The sequence below is a fragment of the Corticium candelabrum genome, chromosome 6 (assembly GCF_963422355.1).
Source record: "Corticium candelabrum chromosome 6, ooCorCand1.1, whole genome shotgun sequence".
NCBI lineage: Eukaryota > Metazoa > Porifera > Homoscleromorpha > Homosclerophorida > Plakinidae > Corticium > Corticium candelabrum.
In genome coordinates this window covers 4,761,727-4,775,599 of record NC_085090.1, presented here as the reverse complement: position 1 = coordinate 4,775,599, position 13,873 = coordinate 4,761,727, and the positions used below count along the sequence as shown (strand labels likewise).

At 42.1% G+C, this 13,873-nt stretch overlaps 2 protein-coding genes across 2 annotated transcripts in view; one reads left to right on the top strand and one right to left on the bottom strand.

Annotated features, from left to right (window-relative positions):
* Positions 1–1,952, top strand: part of LOC134180807 (multiple epidermal growth factor-like domains protein 10) — a 9,546-nt gene extending 7,594 nt beyond the window's left edge. Inside the window, exons 18-21 of the mRNA XM_062647991.1 lie at positions 1–102; positions 159–200; positions 1,367–1,407; positions 1,469–1,952. The exon at positions 1–102 is cut by the window's left edge and continues 52 nt beyond it. Coding sequence (XP_062503975.1) covers positions 1–102; positions 159–200; positions 1,367–1,407; positions 1,469–1,797 — 514 coding nt within the window. The 3' untranslated portion in view covers positions 1,798–1,952. The remainder of the gene's footprint in view (positions 103–158; positions 201–1,366; positions 1,408–1,468) is intronic.
* Positions 1,953–3,039: 1,087 nt separating this feature from the next.
* Positions 3,040–8,239, bottom strand: LOC134180804 (uncharacterized). Its single transcript, XM_062647989.1, has 3 exons — positions 8,236–8,239; positions 7,872–7,926; positions 3,040–3,370 (listed from the first exon to the last, which is right to left on the bottom strand). Exons 1-3 carry the CDS (start codon positions 8,237–8,239, stop codon positions 3,040–3,042), a joined length of 390 nt encoding a protein of 129 aa, XP_062503973.1.
* Positions 8,240–13,873: the final 5,634 nt, after the last annotated feature.

Genomic DNA, 13,873 nt, shown 5'->3' with positions numbered 1-13,873 from the left:
TATATGGGGCGGAGTTGGAAGTGGCGTAGCCGCGCTTCTTGTGATCTTGACTATTATACTGGTGATAGTAATTCGACGAAAGAAGCGTGCGGACACCAAGAGGTAGGAAGCACAGTCAGACTATAAGATGATGGTGATATGTTGAGTTATGTTGGCAGTGTGAGCTATGCGAACATTCGTGAAGGTCAAGTGACAATAGAGTAAGTGTACACAATAGTCGAAAAAATGTGAAAATTGGATTTACAATCTTGAGGCGTAAAGCGTCTTTGTGGCGTCGTTGGTGCAGTAGCTTACAAGTTTCTGGAGTGTTTGTTGAAACTTTATGTATGCATTAACGTGGTATTTTTTATTTGTCTATAATCTAATTTGTTCAATTTTTATTAATTAAATTTTCTTAATTCATTTATTTATTTATTAAATTTATATGTGATTATATTTAGATATTTTTTGTATTTAAATTTTATTAATCTAGTAATTATATTAATCTTTGATGTAAGTACTGTGCATTGCTGCTCCATTCTCGTAGGATACAAGGTCACGTGGACGTCAGTAGACACCACATGCCAAGACACGTCTAATTAGCTAAAGGACTTGTTGTCATAGCAACACTAATCAGTTGTGCGTTATTGCAACCCTTTGTGGCATCTGCTCTTGTTATAATTAGCGCATGCGCGGGGACATGGCAAGTCGTCGATTCTTACCTAGGTATGTACCATGGTCCACCTCGCCGTTACTGTACCCTAGCGCTTCCGCTCCTCGGGTAACAACTCATCGAATGAGGTTCAATATTTTTGTCAATTCATTATTGGGAGAGACCTCAGGTCCTGTCTTGTGACTGGCCAGCTTTTGATACGTCAATACACAAGTTTGCTGCAGTAGACAAAGGGCGAAGGGTAGAAGTGAAATGGTTCTAGTTCTCTAAACTTTTGGTGGGTATTGTAGAAGAGACAACGTAGAATTTATGCGTAATTAAAATTTACTATGCAAATATGTAATGGCTACATTGACCTTCTTCTCTGATGAACCGACAGCATATATGGATGTTGATCGAAATATTTAACCAAGATACCAGCACGGTTTCCTTGATGTATGTGGCGCACATAAACAAAATTATTAAACCAGAGGTGAAATTTAATAATAGCCACTTGTGCTCAAGTCAATATCGAATTTATTTATTGGTTATTATTGATATTATTTAGTAATATTCATTTAGCTCTTCGTATGAGTGTTATAAAGTACAGTATGGTGGTATAGGCCAATTGTGCATGCTACTGCATGGCAATAATAATTCTGAACATCTTGAAATTGTCTAGCTGATGTTTAACGTGTGTGGACTTTTATAGCATTTTTTATGTTATGTTTCTAGATCAACACGACCTAATGATTCTACTGCGGCATCTGGTGAAGGTAATTCTTGTCTATCGCTAGTCTGACTGTTTTCGCGGAATGCATGAAGCCGTTGATCTAGCATACGACACGCTCAATCACTTCCAGGAAGCTGTGGAAAACAACAACTCGTCAAGGACAATGCTATCAAATACCGATACCTACAGTAGACTGATGAAAACAAACCCGATGTATGGCAACCCTGAAGATCCCTCTGATGGCACAGGGAACGTATCGTTATTTCCAGATCAAGATGAGCAGCTGCACTCTAGGAAACCGTTGCCAACAGTGCAGAACGTTAACAATCCGTACTATGACGTTGGAGCTGTATTTAGTGCTGGTACTGCTCGTCTTACTACAGAGGAGCCATTTTATGAGACTGCAGATGCAGTGCGTCAGGATGATAAATGATGCATGGGGTCGTATTGGATGGTGCATCGTGATACGGTTAGACTAACGTGCGCAATGTGAGTTTGTAGAACATGAATATTTAAACCACCGATCATATACTTATTTTAGGCAATCTGCTTGGTTATTTGTGCTAATATAAAACGGTTAATATTTTGGTTGTCGTGTATTCAGCTGGGTTAATTGCATATATAGAAATAAACACTTATTGTTGAGAGGACAGATAGGCTCATTGGATAAATTGTGTGTGTACATGCGTGTGTGCGTGCGTGTGCATGCGCGTGTGAGAGAGTCTGTGCGAGCGCGCTCGTTTTGTTGCGTGCGAGCATGTGCACTTTGTACTTTTGTGGTTTATCAATTAATTAATTAATTACCTTTTAATAACTACTGTTACAAATGTACTTTTCTGCTCATAAAGTACCGTAATCCCGCTTATACACAAAGTCAGGGCTGGGCTTTGTTAGAACATTTTGGTACTATATGTCTTTGTACTAATCGAGTGTATAGGAAATAGGGTAGAAGCCTAGAAATTGCGTAAATAGCAAACTGCAGCCAAAAGAAGACATCACTGATAGGCACGGTTCTTATCTAATATACAGGTTTGCAGCATGTGCTCGTAACTAATGCAGGCGAACAATTGGCACTAAACTAGAAATATTTTAGAAGAGGTTTATTTTTTAATTAACTGTTTCTGTTGCTGAGTTATGGTGTCTAGCCAAGTCCCTAACATCAAGATCTTTAAAAACCCGTCTACGCAAAATGCTAGAAAATGCTTGGAGGAAGGTCATTTGTAGAGGTCTTAAAAGGGTTTTTGAGAATTTTGACATGACAGGTTCAGAGGGTGGTGTTGTAGAGAAGCATCTGAAAGTTCCTCAGAATGCAGGCTTTATTTATTCATGGGGCATTGCGCAATGTCAATGAAGTGGTGAGACAGATATAATGTCTAATCTAATCAACTATACCGTATCCAAGAAGTTTACTGTAATCGCGTCGATTGGAGAAACTCAACTTTTGGGAAACCAGTCGGACTAATTGCAACAATTTGCTGCGACCTTTACTGTTTAGTCTAGCTAGAGTGAAAGTAAACAGACAGTGTAAGACTGAACAGAGAGAATACGACTGCAGTTGTGCAGTGCGTTGCAGCAAAGCTACGTAGATGTAATACCATGCAGCAATAACAAACTAAAAGTCTGTTTCAGAATTTACAAGCACCGCTGGCTTTGGGGAGTACTTCTATAGCCCGGTTCACAGTACGATGCTGACGCCAACGCTGACGCCGACGCTGACGCCGACGCTGACGCCGACGCTGACGCCGACGCTGACGCCGACGCTTACGCCGACGCTGACGCCGACGCTTACGCCGACGCTGACGCCGACGCTGACGCCGACGCTGACGCCGACGCTGACGCCGACTCCGACGCTGACGCCGACTCCGACGCTGACGCCGACTCCGACGCTGACGCCGACTCCGACGCTGACGCCGACTCCGACGCTGACGCCGACTCCGACGCTGACGCCGACGCTGACGCCGACCCTGACGTTAACGCTGACGGTGACGTTGAAACTGACGCTGGTGCTGGAATAGACATGTATCCTATGCCAGCGTCAGCGTGAGCGTCGACATCAAAGGATGCCGCCTGCGTCAAGGTGGTGTTTTGATGTTGACGCTCAGCTGGGCGTCTATACTGCAAACCCATATTTATGTACGAGATGCTCCTTATTGTTTTAGCACTAATGACATCATGTTAGGTGTCTCATTACCGTAGTTGCAAAACTTTGCCAGTAAACTACGCAGAACAAAGCCGACGACGCTCGATAGAGAATGCTAGCGGCAGTACCTACCGTGTCAATTACATTCTCAAATTGTTTCTAGTTACTTTTTATCACAACGTACCAATCTAGCTAATCCTAGGCTTAGCGAGGGTTATAATAAAGCCCTGTACACAATACTACTCTGACGTTGACGCTGACGATGACGATGACGCGAGCGTGAGCGTCATAATTATTGTGAACATGTCAAAGTCGACGACGATCGTTGCAGCGTTCGTCCAGCGTTCTTGACGCCGGAATTGACTCGAGTTCAACTCTAGCGTTGATTCCGAAGGTGTACCAACGTAACCGGAAACCACGTAATACTTTCTACAAATCAAAGAACAGACCTATTAAATTCCAGATTTGGCATGGAGGGTCTAATCGACAACGTGTGGAGTTATCCTTGTTTTTGGCGCGTGCATTTAGAAGAATACAAAGACCTGCCGCCTTCGCTGAAAGATTGGTCTGACCCATATTTGCCGTTGTTGAGATCCTCTAGCTCTACGCCTACGGCGACGAATGAGAAGCAGATGAATTACAAGTTTTCCTTTATCTATGATACACTCGTGGTGTCACAATAACGTGCGATAGCATGCTCTCAACACTCGAGCATCTAGACAGGTGCTGACTAACGTCTCATGATGCTCACGGAAAAATATTGTGAATGGTACAACGTCATCGTCAACGTCAACGTCGGCGTCGTATTGTGAACTAGGCGTAATCGTCTCACCGAAAGTAGTCAACAAAGGACTCGACGGAAATACTGACTCGACGGAAATACTGACTCAATCATGTAAACAACTTTTGAAATGTATAGCTTGTGTTCACTGGTAGCACTCGTGTAATCTCGACTTAAGGTTGTAGAAGCTTGTGCACTAGTCTAGGCGCAGTCACTCGGGACGTTCGAATTTTGATTACTGATCATGTCTTTCGAGTGTACCTTCAAGGCCATAGCCAACGGATAGAAAGTGAATACAGAGGTACTGAACCTGACGTGATTTACCGTTTGATGATAAGACTGCCTGTCCTTTCTCAGCCACCTGTATAAACAAGTGTTGGAGTGCTTGCGTCTACTTTGACTCAGCCAAGCCATCTGTATATAAACAAGTGTCGGAATGCTTGTGTCTAGTGACTTGCACTTGTTGGTAACTTGCGCATGCTTGCAAGTAGGTGCTTGTCACTACAGTACGTGTGCAGCAACTGTTTGGTGTTGTTAATTAATCTTAAGCGTTGTTGCGGGTGGTGTACGTACACTTGTTGAGGCCAAATCAATAGTTAGATGTCCTAGGAACACACGCACAGTTAAGTTTCTTGCTTTGTGTTGCGTTTAAAAGTTATTGCTAATTCTACAATACAACCGAAGTACCCAGAGCTGGATAGGGGTAAATTTGTCGTCATCTACATGGTTCAGCACTGTTTAGTGCTCTCTCTTATTACAGTAGGTTTGCAATTAGTACGATACACGATTGACAAGACTCCATCCACCTTTTCTCATCATTTTACCGGAAGCATTACCTGACTCGACTTAACCCTGGTGTAATGTATCCTAATAATAAGAGGCCTGAGTAATTAAATAAAGCAAACAAAGGGCTTTCAAATGGTACTCGTATGACATCAGTCCATTCTATGTTTATTAATGCATCAGCAGCCCACTACTGGTTGTGAGTGCAAAGGCGAGAGTTTAGCCCTGACGTTGCGCCGTTAGCTCTTCTGCGCTTTGGGTATACGTATTTATGTGGGATTGTAAACAGACTGTGCTCTGTTCGCGTTTATTTTTTGCATGGAAGTGGCTAATGCGATTGCATTTGCAACAAGTGTGGTAGTTAGATAGTTACAGGATCAGGAAGTGCACTCTCAGTCGATTAGTTTGATCTCTGGTTTTGGAAAAATAGAATACTCTAGATATCATATATATATATGATTTCCACTAACATACGATTACTCCTTAGATCACTGTGAATGACCGAAACTTCTCACAGTAACGACATGGCACAGGATGAGTAAAGACGTTCTCATTAAATATAAAATTGCCAAATAGAATTATGACAGCGAGACAATGGGTACTAGCTCTTAGACACTCATATTAGCCTTCGTTCATATGCATATCGTATGCTGTCACCAGAAAGCCTGAAACCCGGATAAACGCAAGTCCAGGCCAAGCGATTTCGAACTGCGTAAATAAAGTTCACTTTTCTGTGACGTAGAATAATCGAGATATATCAGATTTACGATTTAAAAGTAAACGCAAGTAGAGAGCAGGTAATTGGCCAAATTTGGAGGCATACTGACGCCTCACTTCCTAGGGGTGCGTTTCTTTTGCTAATCCAGATGAGATGGATTAGCTACTCCGACTAATCCGCGTTTCTCGCTAGATTAGCTGGATTAGCTGGACTAGATAATCTATCTACTCTGGATTAGCTGGATTAGGTAAAGAATGCACCCTAGCTCCTAGCTTAGCTCTCTAAGCGTGGTGCTCTAGGACATGCATGGCTAGAGGTATAATTAACTAATTAGGTTAATTACGAACATACGTTTGTATTGTAGTTATAATCTAATGTCTTGTACAGTTTGCAGTTATCTGACAAGAAAGTACGGATCTATTTCTAATAATTTTAGACTTCTACAGGCTGTCCATACGTTACACCCATGCAACTCGAATTTTCTGTACGTACCACGGTTACAGTGCGCTGCTATTTTTGGCTCCTTCAACTTTCTATACTAAAGCATTAACGCTAGAGAAATTTTTAGAGCAAATTTTATTACATAGTAAAGCCTGGTTCACAATATGACGCCGACGCTCACTTGAGCGTCAAACTTCAAAGAAACCGCCTCAACGTCGGCGGCATCCTTTGATGTTGACGCCGACGTCGACGCTGGAATTTGATTCATTTCTATTGTCGACGTCGACGTCGACGTCGACGTCGGCGTCAATATTGTGAACCAGGCTTAAAGGGGATGTCCAACAAAAAGGAACGTAACTTGTACGAGTAGATCTTACCAAGGCAAATCGATCGCTATAAGTTTCTCCGTTATTTTCGCTTTCGTATACGAGAACGAGCGATGTTTCTGTGACGTGCAACGCCCACGCGTCTGCACTGCGCTTCCTGGTCGATTACGCTCCGCCCACTGCAAACGAATCAATGCGTTTACGGATGACTGCTACGGATATATCGAGAATATCGAATGTGAATGCGAAGATATCATGAAGATTTGCCTTCTTGCCGTCAGTGGTTCCTCTCTAAAGTAAAATGGTTTTGGTAGAGCTGTTTTTCCGCCAGAATTCCTCAATACCACTGCTTACCTAGAGAACGCGCTTGTGCTTGAGTATTTTTTATCCTTGTTCTTTTAATATTCGAAGAGAAACGTTCAGCGCGCCGTCTGGCGTGTGCTACAGAGGACGTTCCTATTTTTACATCCGGTCTGCTCACTTTCTTTTGCCGCTGATTGGTAGAAGTTTACAATCCCGGATGTGAAAATAGGATTATTCTCTGTTGCACACGCCAGACGGCGCGCTGAACGTTTCTCTTCGGATATTAAAAGAACACGGATAAACAAATAATCAAGCACAAGCGCGTTCTCTTGGTAAGCCGTGGTATTGAGAAATTCTGCTACAAAGTCTGGTGGGAAAACAGTTCTAGCGAAACCATTTTACTTTAGAAAGGAACCACTGACGGCAAGAAGGCAGATCTTTATAATATCTTCGCATTCACTTTCGGCATTCTCGATATATCCGCAGAAGTCATCAGTCTACCAAACAATCATAGAGTTTATGTTTGAACAGGTCCCGTATACACATTTAGTACACCCGGATAACAAGACGAGGTAGATATTCAACCACGCACACGTATTCCTATCACGACAAAGCTTTGTCCTACATTGTAGCTCCAGTCGAACAGAAGCCCTCGCTATCTGACCGGCACATGGGCCCCCAGAGCCCCGGTTGTTGTGACTACCCTGCAAACTCAAGAAGGGGACATATACGCGAGATGTCCTTACAGATGTATCACAACGCGTAAGTGCAAATACGACGTACCAACTGCTTGCAGAGATACCAATCACACATGTACAGTACAAATATGGATGTCGACGGTAAGGCATAGTAGACTGTCATTTACTGTGCTAGAATATTTCTAATACAGTATACGCAAACTGCTATTGCAACAAAGTAGTACGAAACGCCGTTGCAATTACAGCATCCAGATGGCCAAGTGAGTCTAGAGATATTGGTCTGACACAGACGTCGACTTAGCAATTAGGCTACGTACCAGTGAGCACCTAATGAGAACAGAAAGAGGCACTCCTTGACCAGTGTGACTCCACCTGCATACACACACAAAGATATCTGAAGACACTGCCAATAGGGATGAGCCAAATTATCTCTTCAGACTTTTTGAACTATAATTTTCATCTTACTACACATTAGACTTGTAAAGTTATTTACAATTTTGTAAACTACTACATGGGTGGTAATACATAATTGAAACAACCAAAGTGCCATTTATATCGAGTGCATTATATATTATCCAGAGAATTTATAACACACAACAGCAAAGCAGTTTTCACCAATACTTTCATAGTTCCTCTTCATCGTCACTGACATCAGAAATGTTTGCCTGAAGTTTATCTGACCCATGTCCCGATGGGAGGAAAATGCTCGGGCAGACAAAGGGTTTGCCTATGTAGGCTTAATGCAGTTTCTGACAGTCCATTATCCCATTCCAAATCTAAATCAGTGTCTAAGCTGTTGCTATCTGTATCATCAGCATGGGCAAGAACATGAAGTGGTAGTGATGCACAAGCATCAATATCAGAGGTGTGGGTACTGAATCGAATGAAATGACGGCAACATCAGACCAGCCTAACTGCAAGTCATCCTCTCTTACAGTTTCTTTGCATTTTATGGCACACGCCATGTCTGTTGTGAGAATTTCTACAGTTGTCTCTGCATCTGCATCTAGTGGTACAAGGCCTGCATTGCTGGAAACAACTTCTGCATCCTCCTCTGCTCCCAATGCCACCTGTCTGACAGGTGCATCTGTAGGAAAAATTTATTAAAATACTCTGATTCATGCCTGGTATCCGAAAAAAACAGAAATAAAGCCATCTTCATCTATCAACCAGCCAAAGCCAGTATACGAAAGGAAGGATGAGGTCTCCTCTCGACTCTCATATACCAACCTGATGGCATACTCTGCACGCAGTACATGCTGGTACAATGCAGGCAGGGATGGGATTATATTAGCTTCATGACTCTGACCTCCACTACTATCATGAAATGTCAGGCATCTCAATAAATCAACCCACTGCCGGACTGTTGATACGGTCATGTTCTCTGATACAGCATATCCTAACCACTGGAAAACTAGTGCAAGCTCATGAGGGATAGGAGCATCTTTGAGAGCCAGAGTTAAGCTGTATACAGACTGACTGGAAAAGACAGACTTGTGCTTGTCATAGTACAAACAAATTATATACTAAATACACGCAGGCAATGACAAGGAAAAGAATTCGAAATAGCCATCTTCTCTCATTTTCAAATAGGACCAACTCTTGGTCAGAACAAATAAAAGAAATATTGTTCAACAACCGTTTTACAGCAGCATGATGTGACATTCCAAAAAATGAGCTGACGTACTCAGTACCACTGAGAGTGTACATCGCGAGAAGATATGCAGCAGGGTGTGACAGACTTTGCAAATTAGGGTGAGATTTCTTAACACTTGATATTCCACTTATGGTAACAAATTTTGAATTTGGTCTTAGCTCAACATATACCAACTTGTCAGAAAAATATCCCAGCTCATCTAATGCCAGTCCACCCATCCAGATGTCCGTATCATGAGCAAACACTATTACTGCAGAAAAGGGACTCTTACAAGAGTTATAGCAAACACCTTGATCCAATTCCCCTTTCTGGTTTTTGGGTAATTTCTCACACCTACCCCCAGGTGACAGCCACAATGGTTCCTCAAAATACGGAGAGTCAATCAAAACAGACTGTCCAACATGAAGCTCTTTCTTAGATAACTGCATGAATGTCTCAGCAGCAAACTCTATCAGGCCTGGTTTGAAATCTGGTGTTGCCAAGGCACAGGCATACTCTTTGCCAAGAGGCATTTTCTCAGACGGTGATGAAAACTGATAAGATGACTTGCTTTCGACACCATCTTTTTTTTTGTTTCACTGAATGAAGTAATTGCGTAGGGGAGGCAGAAATTCTGATTTGTCAATGACAATAGTAACCCTACCAGCCCCTTGAAAAAATTCCATTTTCACAACAATTTGACGCCGCATGTATGACAAAATTCAAGCAGAGATATCCCTTGAGATGTAGGGGGCTGATGAAGAACCCGAAGGAAGTCAATAACAAAGTCAAATGCAGTTTGTTTGGCTGTCAAAAGAGAGCATGTAGTAGCAAAGATTGGTTCCAAAACAGGATCCCTGACAAACGCTACTCTGATTGAACTTTCGTTCGTTGGCGAATTTCACCCTTGCTCATTGCTATTGCGAATGGTATTGGACATGTCTGGGCAAGGGCAACTCCACTACAAATTACATGTGCATATGCATTTTCCAGCAAACGAGTAGCTTTCTGCACTTTAGCTTTCTCTCTTGAAATCGACGTACGGATGGTAAAATTCCGGAGTTGTTGTCTACTGCGTTTTCTAGGAACTTCTGTAGGAGGACATAAAGCATATTGCTTTACATAAGAAACCAACCGTCTCCTACCAGCATTTCTAATGTCCAGCAGGTCACTTCTAGTTGACTTGTCAAGTGACTTGGGACAATGGGCAAACACATTATGCAACTCAACAGCATCAAGACATTTCAAATCAAGTGATTTTCAATCAAGCCTGTCACTATAGTTGGTAAGTAAGTGTCGTGCATTATTTTTGACTTCCGAGTTTTGCCAACATCACAGCAAAAACAAGACACCAAATTTTCCAGATAGGCTAGGAAATTGCTAAGTTCAACTACCTGAAAGTGGGAAGGTCTATGCACAACTTGCTTTAAGCCATAATTGATTTCAGTCTCATGCAATTCATCTAGCGCTTGATTATGAAAGGGCACACCTAATTTTGATGCTGTCCAGTGTCCTTGCTCGAATTGTTGGATGATGGCAATAGGGTATGTCAGTACATCACTGAGTGTTTGGACAGCCAAGACCTCGTATTTATCAAGGGGATATGCAAAGAGCAGGTCACAGGACTGTTTCATGGAGTCATTGCGAAGGACCAACTTCTCTGATCTAATTGCCATATAGTAAGCAAAGTAGACCATTAGGAAGTGAAGCAAATTACACCAGAATTGGCTAACTTCACTTTTACTTTTGTACAATTCCTGTACACAGATCTCAAATTTTCACCAGTCCTGAAGCTCTTCAGAAATGTCAAAAAGGCCAGTATTGTGACAATGTTTTAAAATTGCTCTCATTAGGGCTTCTGGTAATGCTATAAGAATTCGATGTATATTCTTTCACTTTGAGACCTCCTTCTTCATGCCACAATTTGCTGCTATATCGTGAAACCCTCCATCCCATAACACACTTTTTAGAACTTCTGACACCGTTTTGATGAAAAGCCAATCACCAGTTACAGGAAAATGCCATTCAAAAGTGTCAAGATTCTTACGTTTTAGATTCATCATGTTAGCATAGAGCCGCTGGTCCTCCCCAACGGCAACATAACATGAAGAGCCTTCCTGACCTATGGAAATATATTTCTTCAGTTCAATAAGGTATGATGCAACATCTTCTGGTCTACCTGAGTATGTCTCTCTAACTGTTGCATATTTGATCACATCAGACTCAGCAGGTGTGAATAACTCTAACCTAGTCCATAAGACCTGGAGACGTAACTGGCAGAACTCTGATGGTTTGCAAAACAAATGATCTGCGGAACCAATGACAAAAAACACGGTTGATGCAAACTTACAATAATGTACCCTTTCAGAAATGGTCAAGTCTAAGAAATCTAATTCTTGCAATCTTTTAAGCATTCGAGATACCTCATAGCTAGCTAATGGGCTAGCAGTTGGACAGAGTTCTGCAAGTGGGGATGATGTAAAACTTGGCCTGTCTGGAGATGTAGCATTCGCCTTTGGTATCCAGCACTAAAAATCTTCTTTGCAAAAGCCGTATTGAATTCCAAGTTGTCAACAGTCACTTTCCAAACTGCATCACATCTAACTCATTAATCAACTTTCGTTCAAAAGCTAAATTTTTGCCTTGATTTCTGATGTGCTGGATGGATGGCAGAATCCCAAACATACCCAAAATCTGAAAACCTGTGTCTCTAAGGCCGTTAGCAAATTCAAACAATCCTAGCAGAGTTTGAAGAAAACAAGACCTTCTATCTAGCAAGTTGCAAAGTAATGCAATGACCATATGCTACTTCAATTGCTTTTCAACCTCAGTGGTGTTTGAAATTCTGGCACAACTTTCCAAAAATCGTTTTAATTCAGGATGAAAAAACTGGTTTAAAGAATGAAAAAGAGACTTGCCTTCAGCTGGAAACAACGAGAGATAATCGAACCTTCCTGAAACAGGTAGCATGCGGCACCGTTCCTTAATCAAATTAGGAAAGTTCTGGGCTGTAAATGATGTTGACCTAGTCTCAATGATCTTTCTGTACATAGCTGCAGCACCCTTTGGGTAAAAAATGTTTCGTCATATATCATGTAGCCATGTTTTCTAGGACAAACATGAATTCGATACTTATCTATGCTGTCCAGGAGTTTTTCAAAGTATCCTCGACAGCACAAGACTTTCTTTTTCAAAGAGTTACTATCTAAGCAGGTATTAGTCTCTCTAATGGCATCTTCAAAGGAGGATATGATATCTTTGTACATAAAATAACCATCGATTTCAAGGGTATGGAGAGCTGACAAGGTGACTTTGGCAATAGTTTTGCTATCATCAAAATTTGAAAGAAGGTCTCCGGCAATATCTATTTGCCGATCAGGCAGGCATAGGGCAGCACATTTTTCACATACACAGTCTCTGCTAGATAGCTGTGGAAATCCTTCAAACTGAGTAAAAAGAAGTGACACTACTAGTCTCGTTTTCCCAGCATCTCCTAATTTTTATCCCAATCACCTCAATCACATATTTTGCACAGCTGACATCTAGATAGGCTTCAATAATGTGGAAGTGTTCTTCACAAATGGGACTGTCTAAGTGCATGTCCTGGTCTACGCCAAAAACCTCTTCCAAACCAGTTGAAGGCACTGTGGAACATTTGAGACGCCAGACCAATTCTTCACTTCTCCGCAAGTACAAGTTTTACTGCTCTGTTGGTGACACACAGCACAATGAAACTCAAATTACTTCTGCCAACTAGGGATTTCTCTGGGACGTCTTTTTAAACAATAGGCAAAGCAGGCTTTACAGAGGCAATTGTCTGGTCGCAAATCGAATGTTCTACTGCTTCGACGAAACAAGTAGGAAGAAAGGAGAATGCATTACGCTCATTGCCAGGGTGTCGCATTTCAGTCCAACGTGACGTTCTCTGTACGTAGCAGAGCTATCTAGCTGCACCCACACCTCGCATGAACCGCATACGTGCGTGTATCCTACGGCTGACTTTCTACCTTTTTCTTCAGGAGGCATAAATTCGCTCCCACTTTGCCCACTCATGATGGAACATCAACCGCACACTCAAGGTCAATGGCTTTATGCACGCGGTTAATTAAGTAAGGAGAATCCAAATCAAAGACGAGGGTTCGAAAACAACGAATAGATACAAGGCTCTCTACCTCACTGCCTACAAAGGACTGCCAGAATGCAGAGACACTGTGAAGCAAGCAAATATTACCAGTAAGCTACTCGTAGAAAGACCTGAAGCTTGTCAATGTCAAAAGCCGGACCCAGCCGGATTCTTGATGCAACAACACTGAACAGCTGCCGTGGGACACTCGCCAGCTTGAGGGAAACGATTGCTCGCTAATTTTAAAAGCAACTGCAGATATCTAAATGGAGCGAAGTAGCACCGCCCCGCAACAACAAGTAACGCCCAAATCTGCGTGTCATTTGTCGTGAGTTCAGGTAATAGCGTTGATACGGCGATAGTTTGCATGGTGCCAGCGAGACCTGACGGCTTAGGAAAGCACACACGCGAATGAAGCAACTCTTCTATTCTGCTTTCATGCAGATAAAGGGAGGAAAATCAGTTGGGCAAAATGTAGAGAACAAAAGAATGTTGCTTACTTTGACCGCTCACAACCTACTGAAACATTAGCCCAAGAAAATTCATTCTCAGCAAGCTGT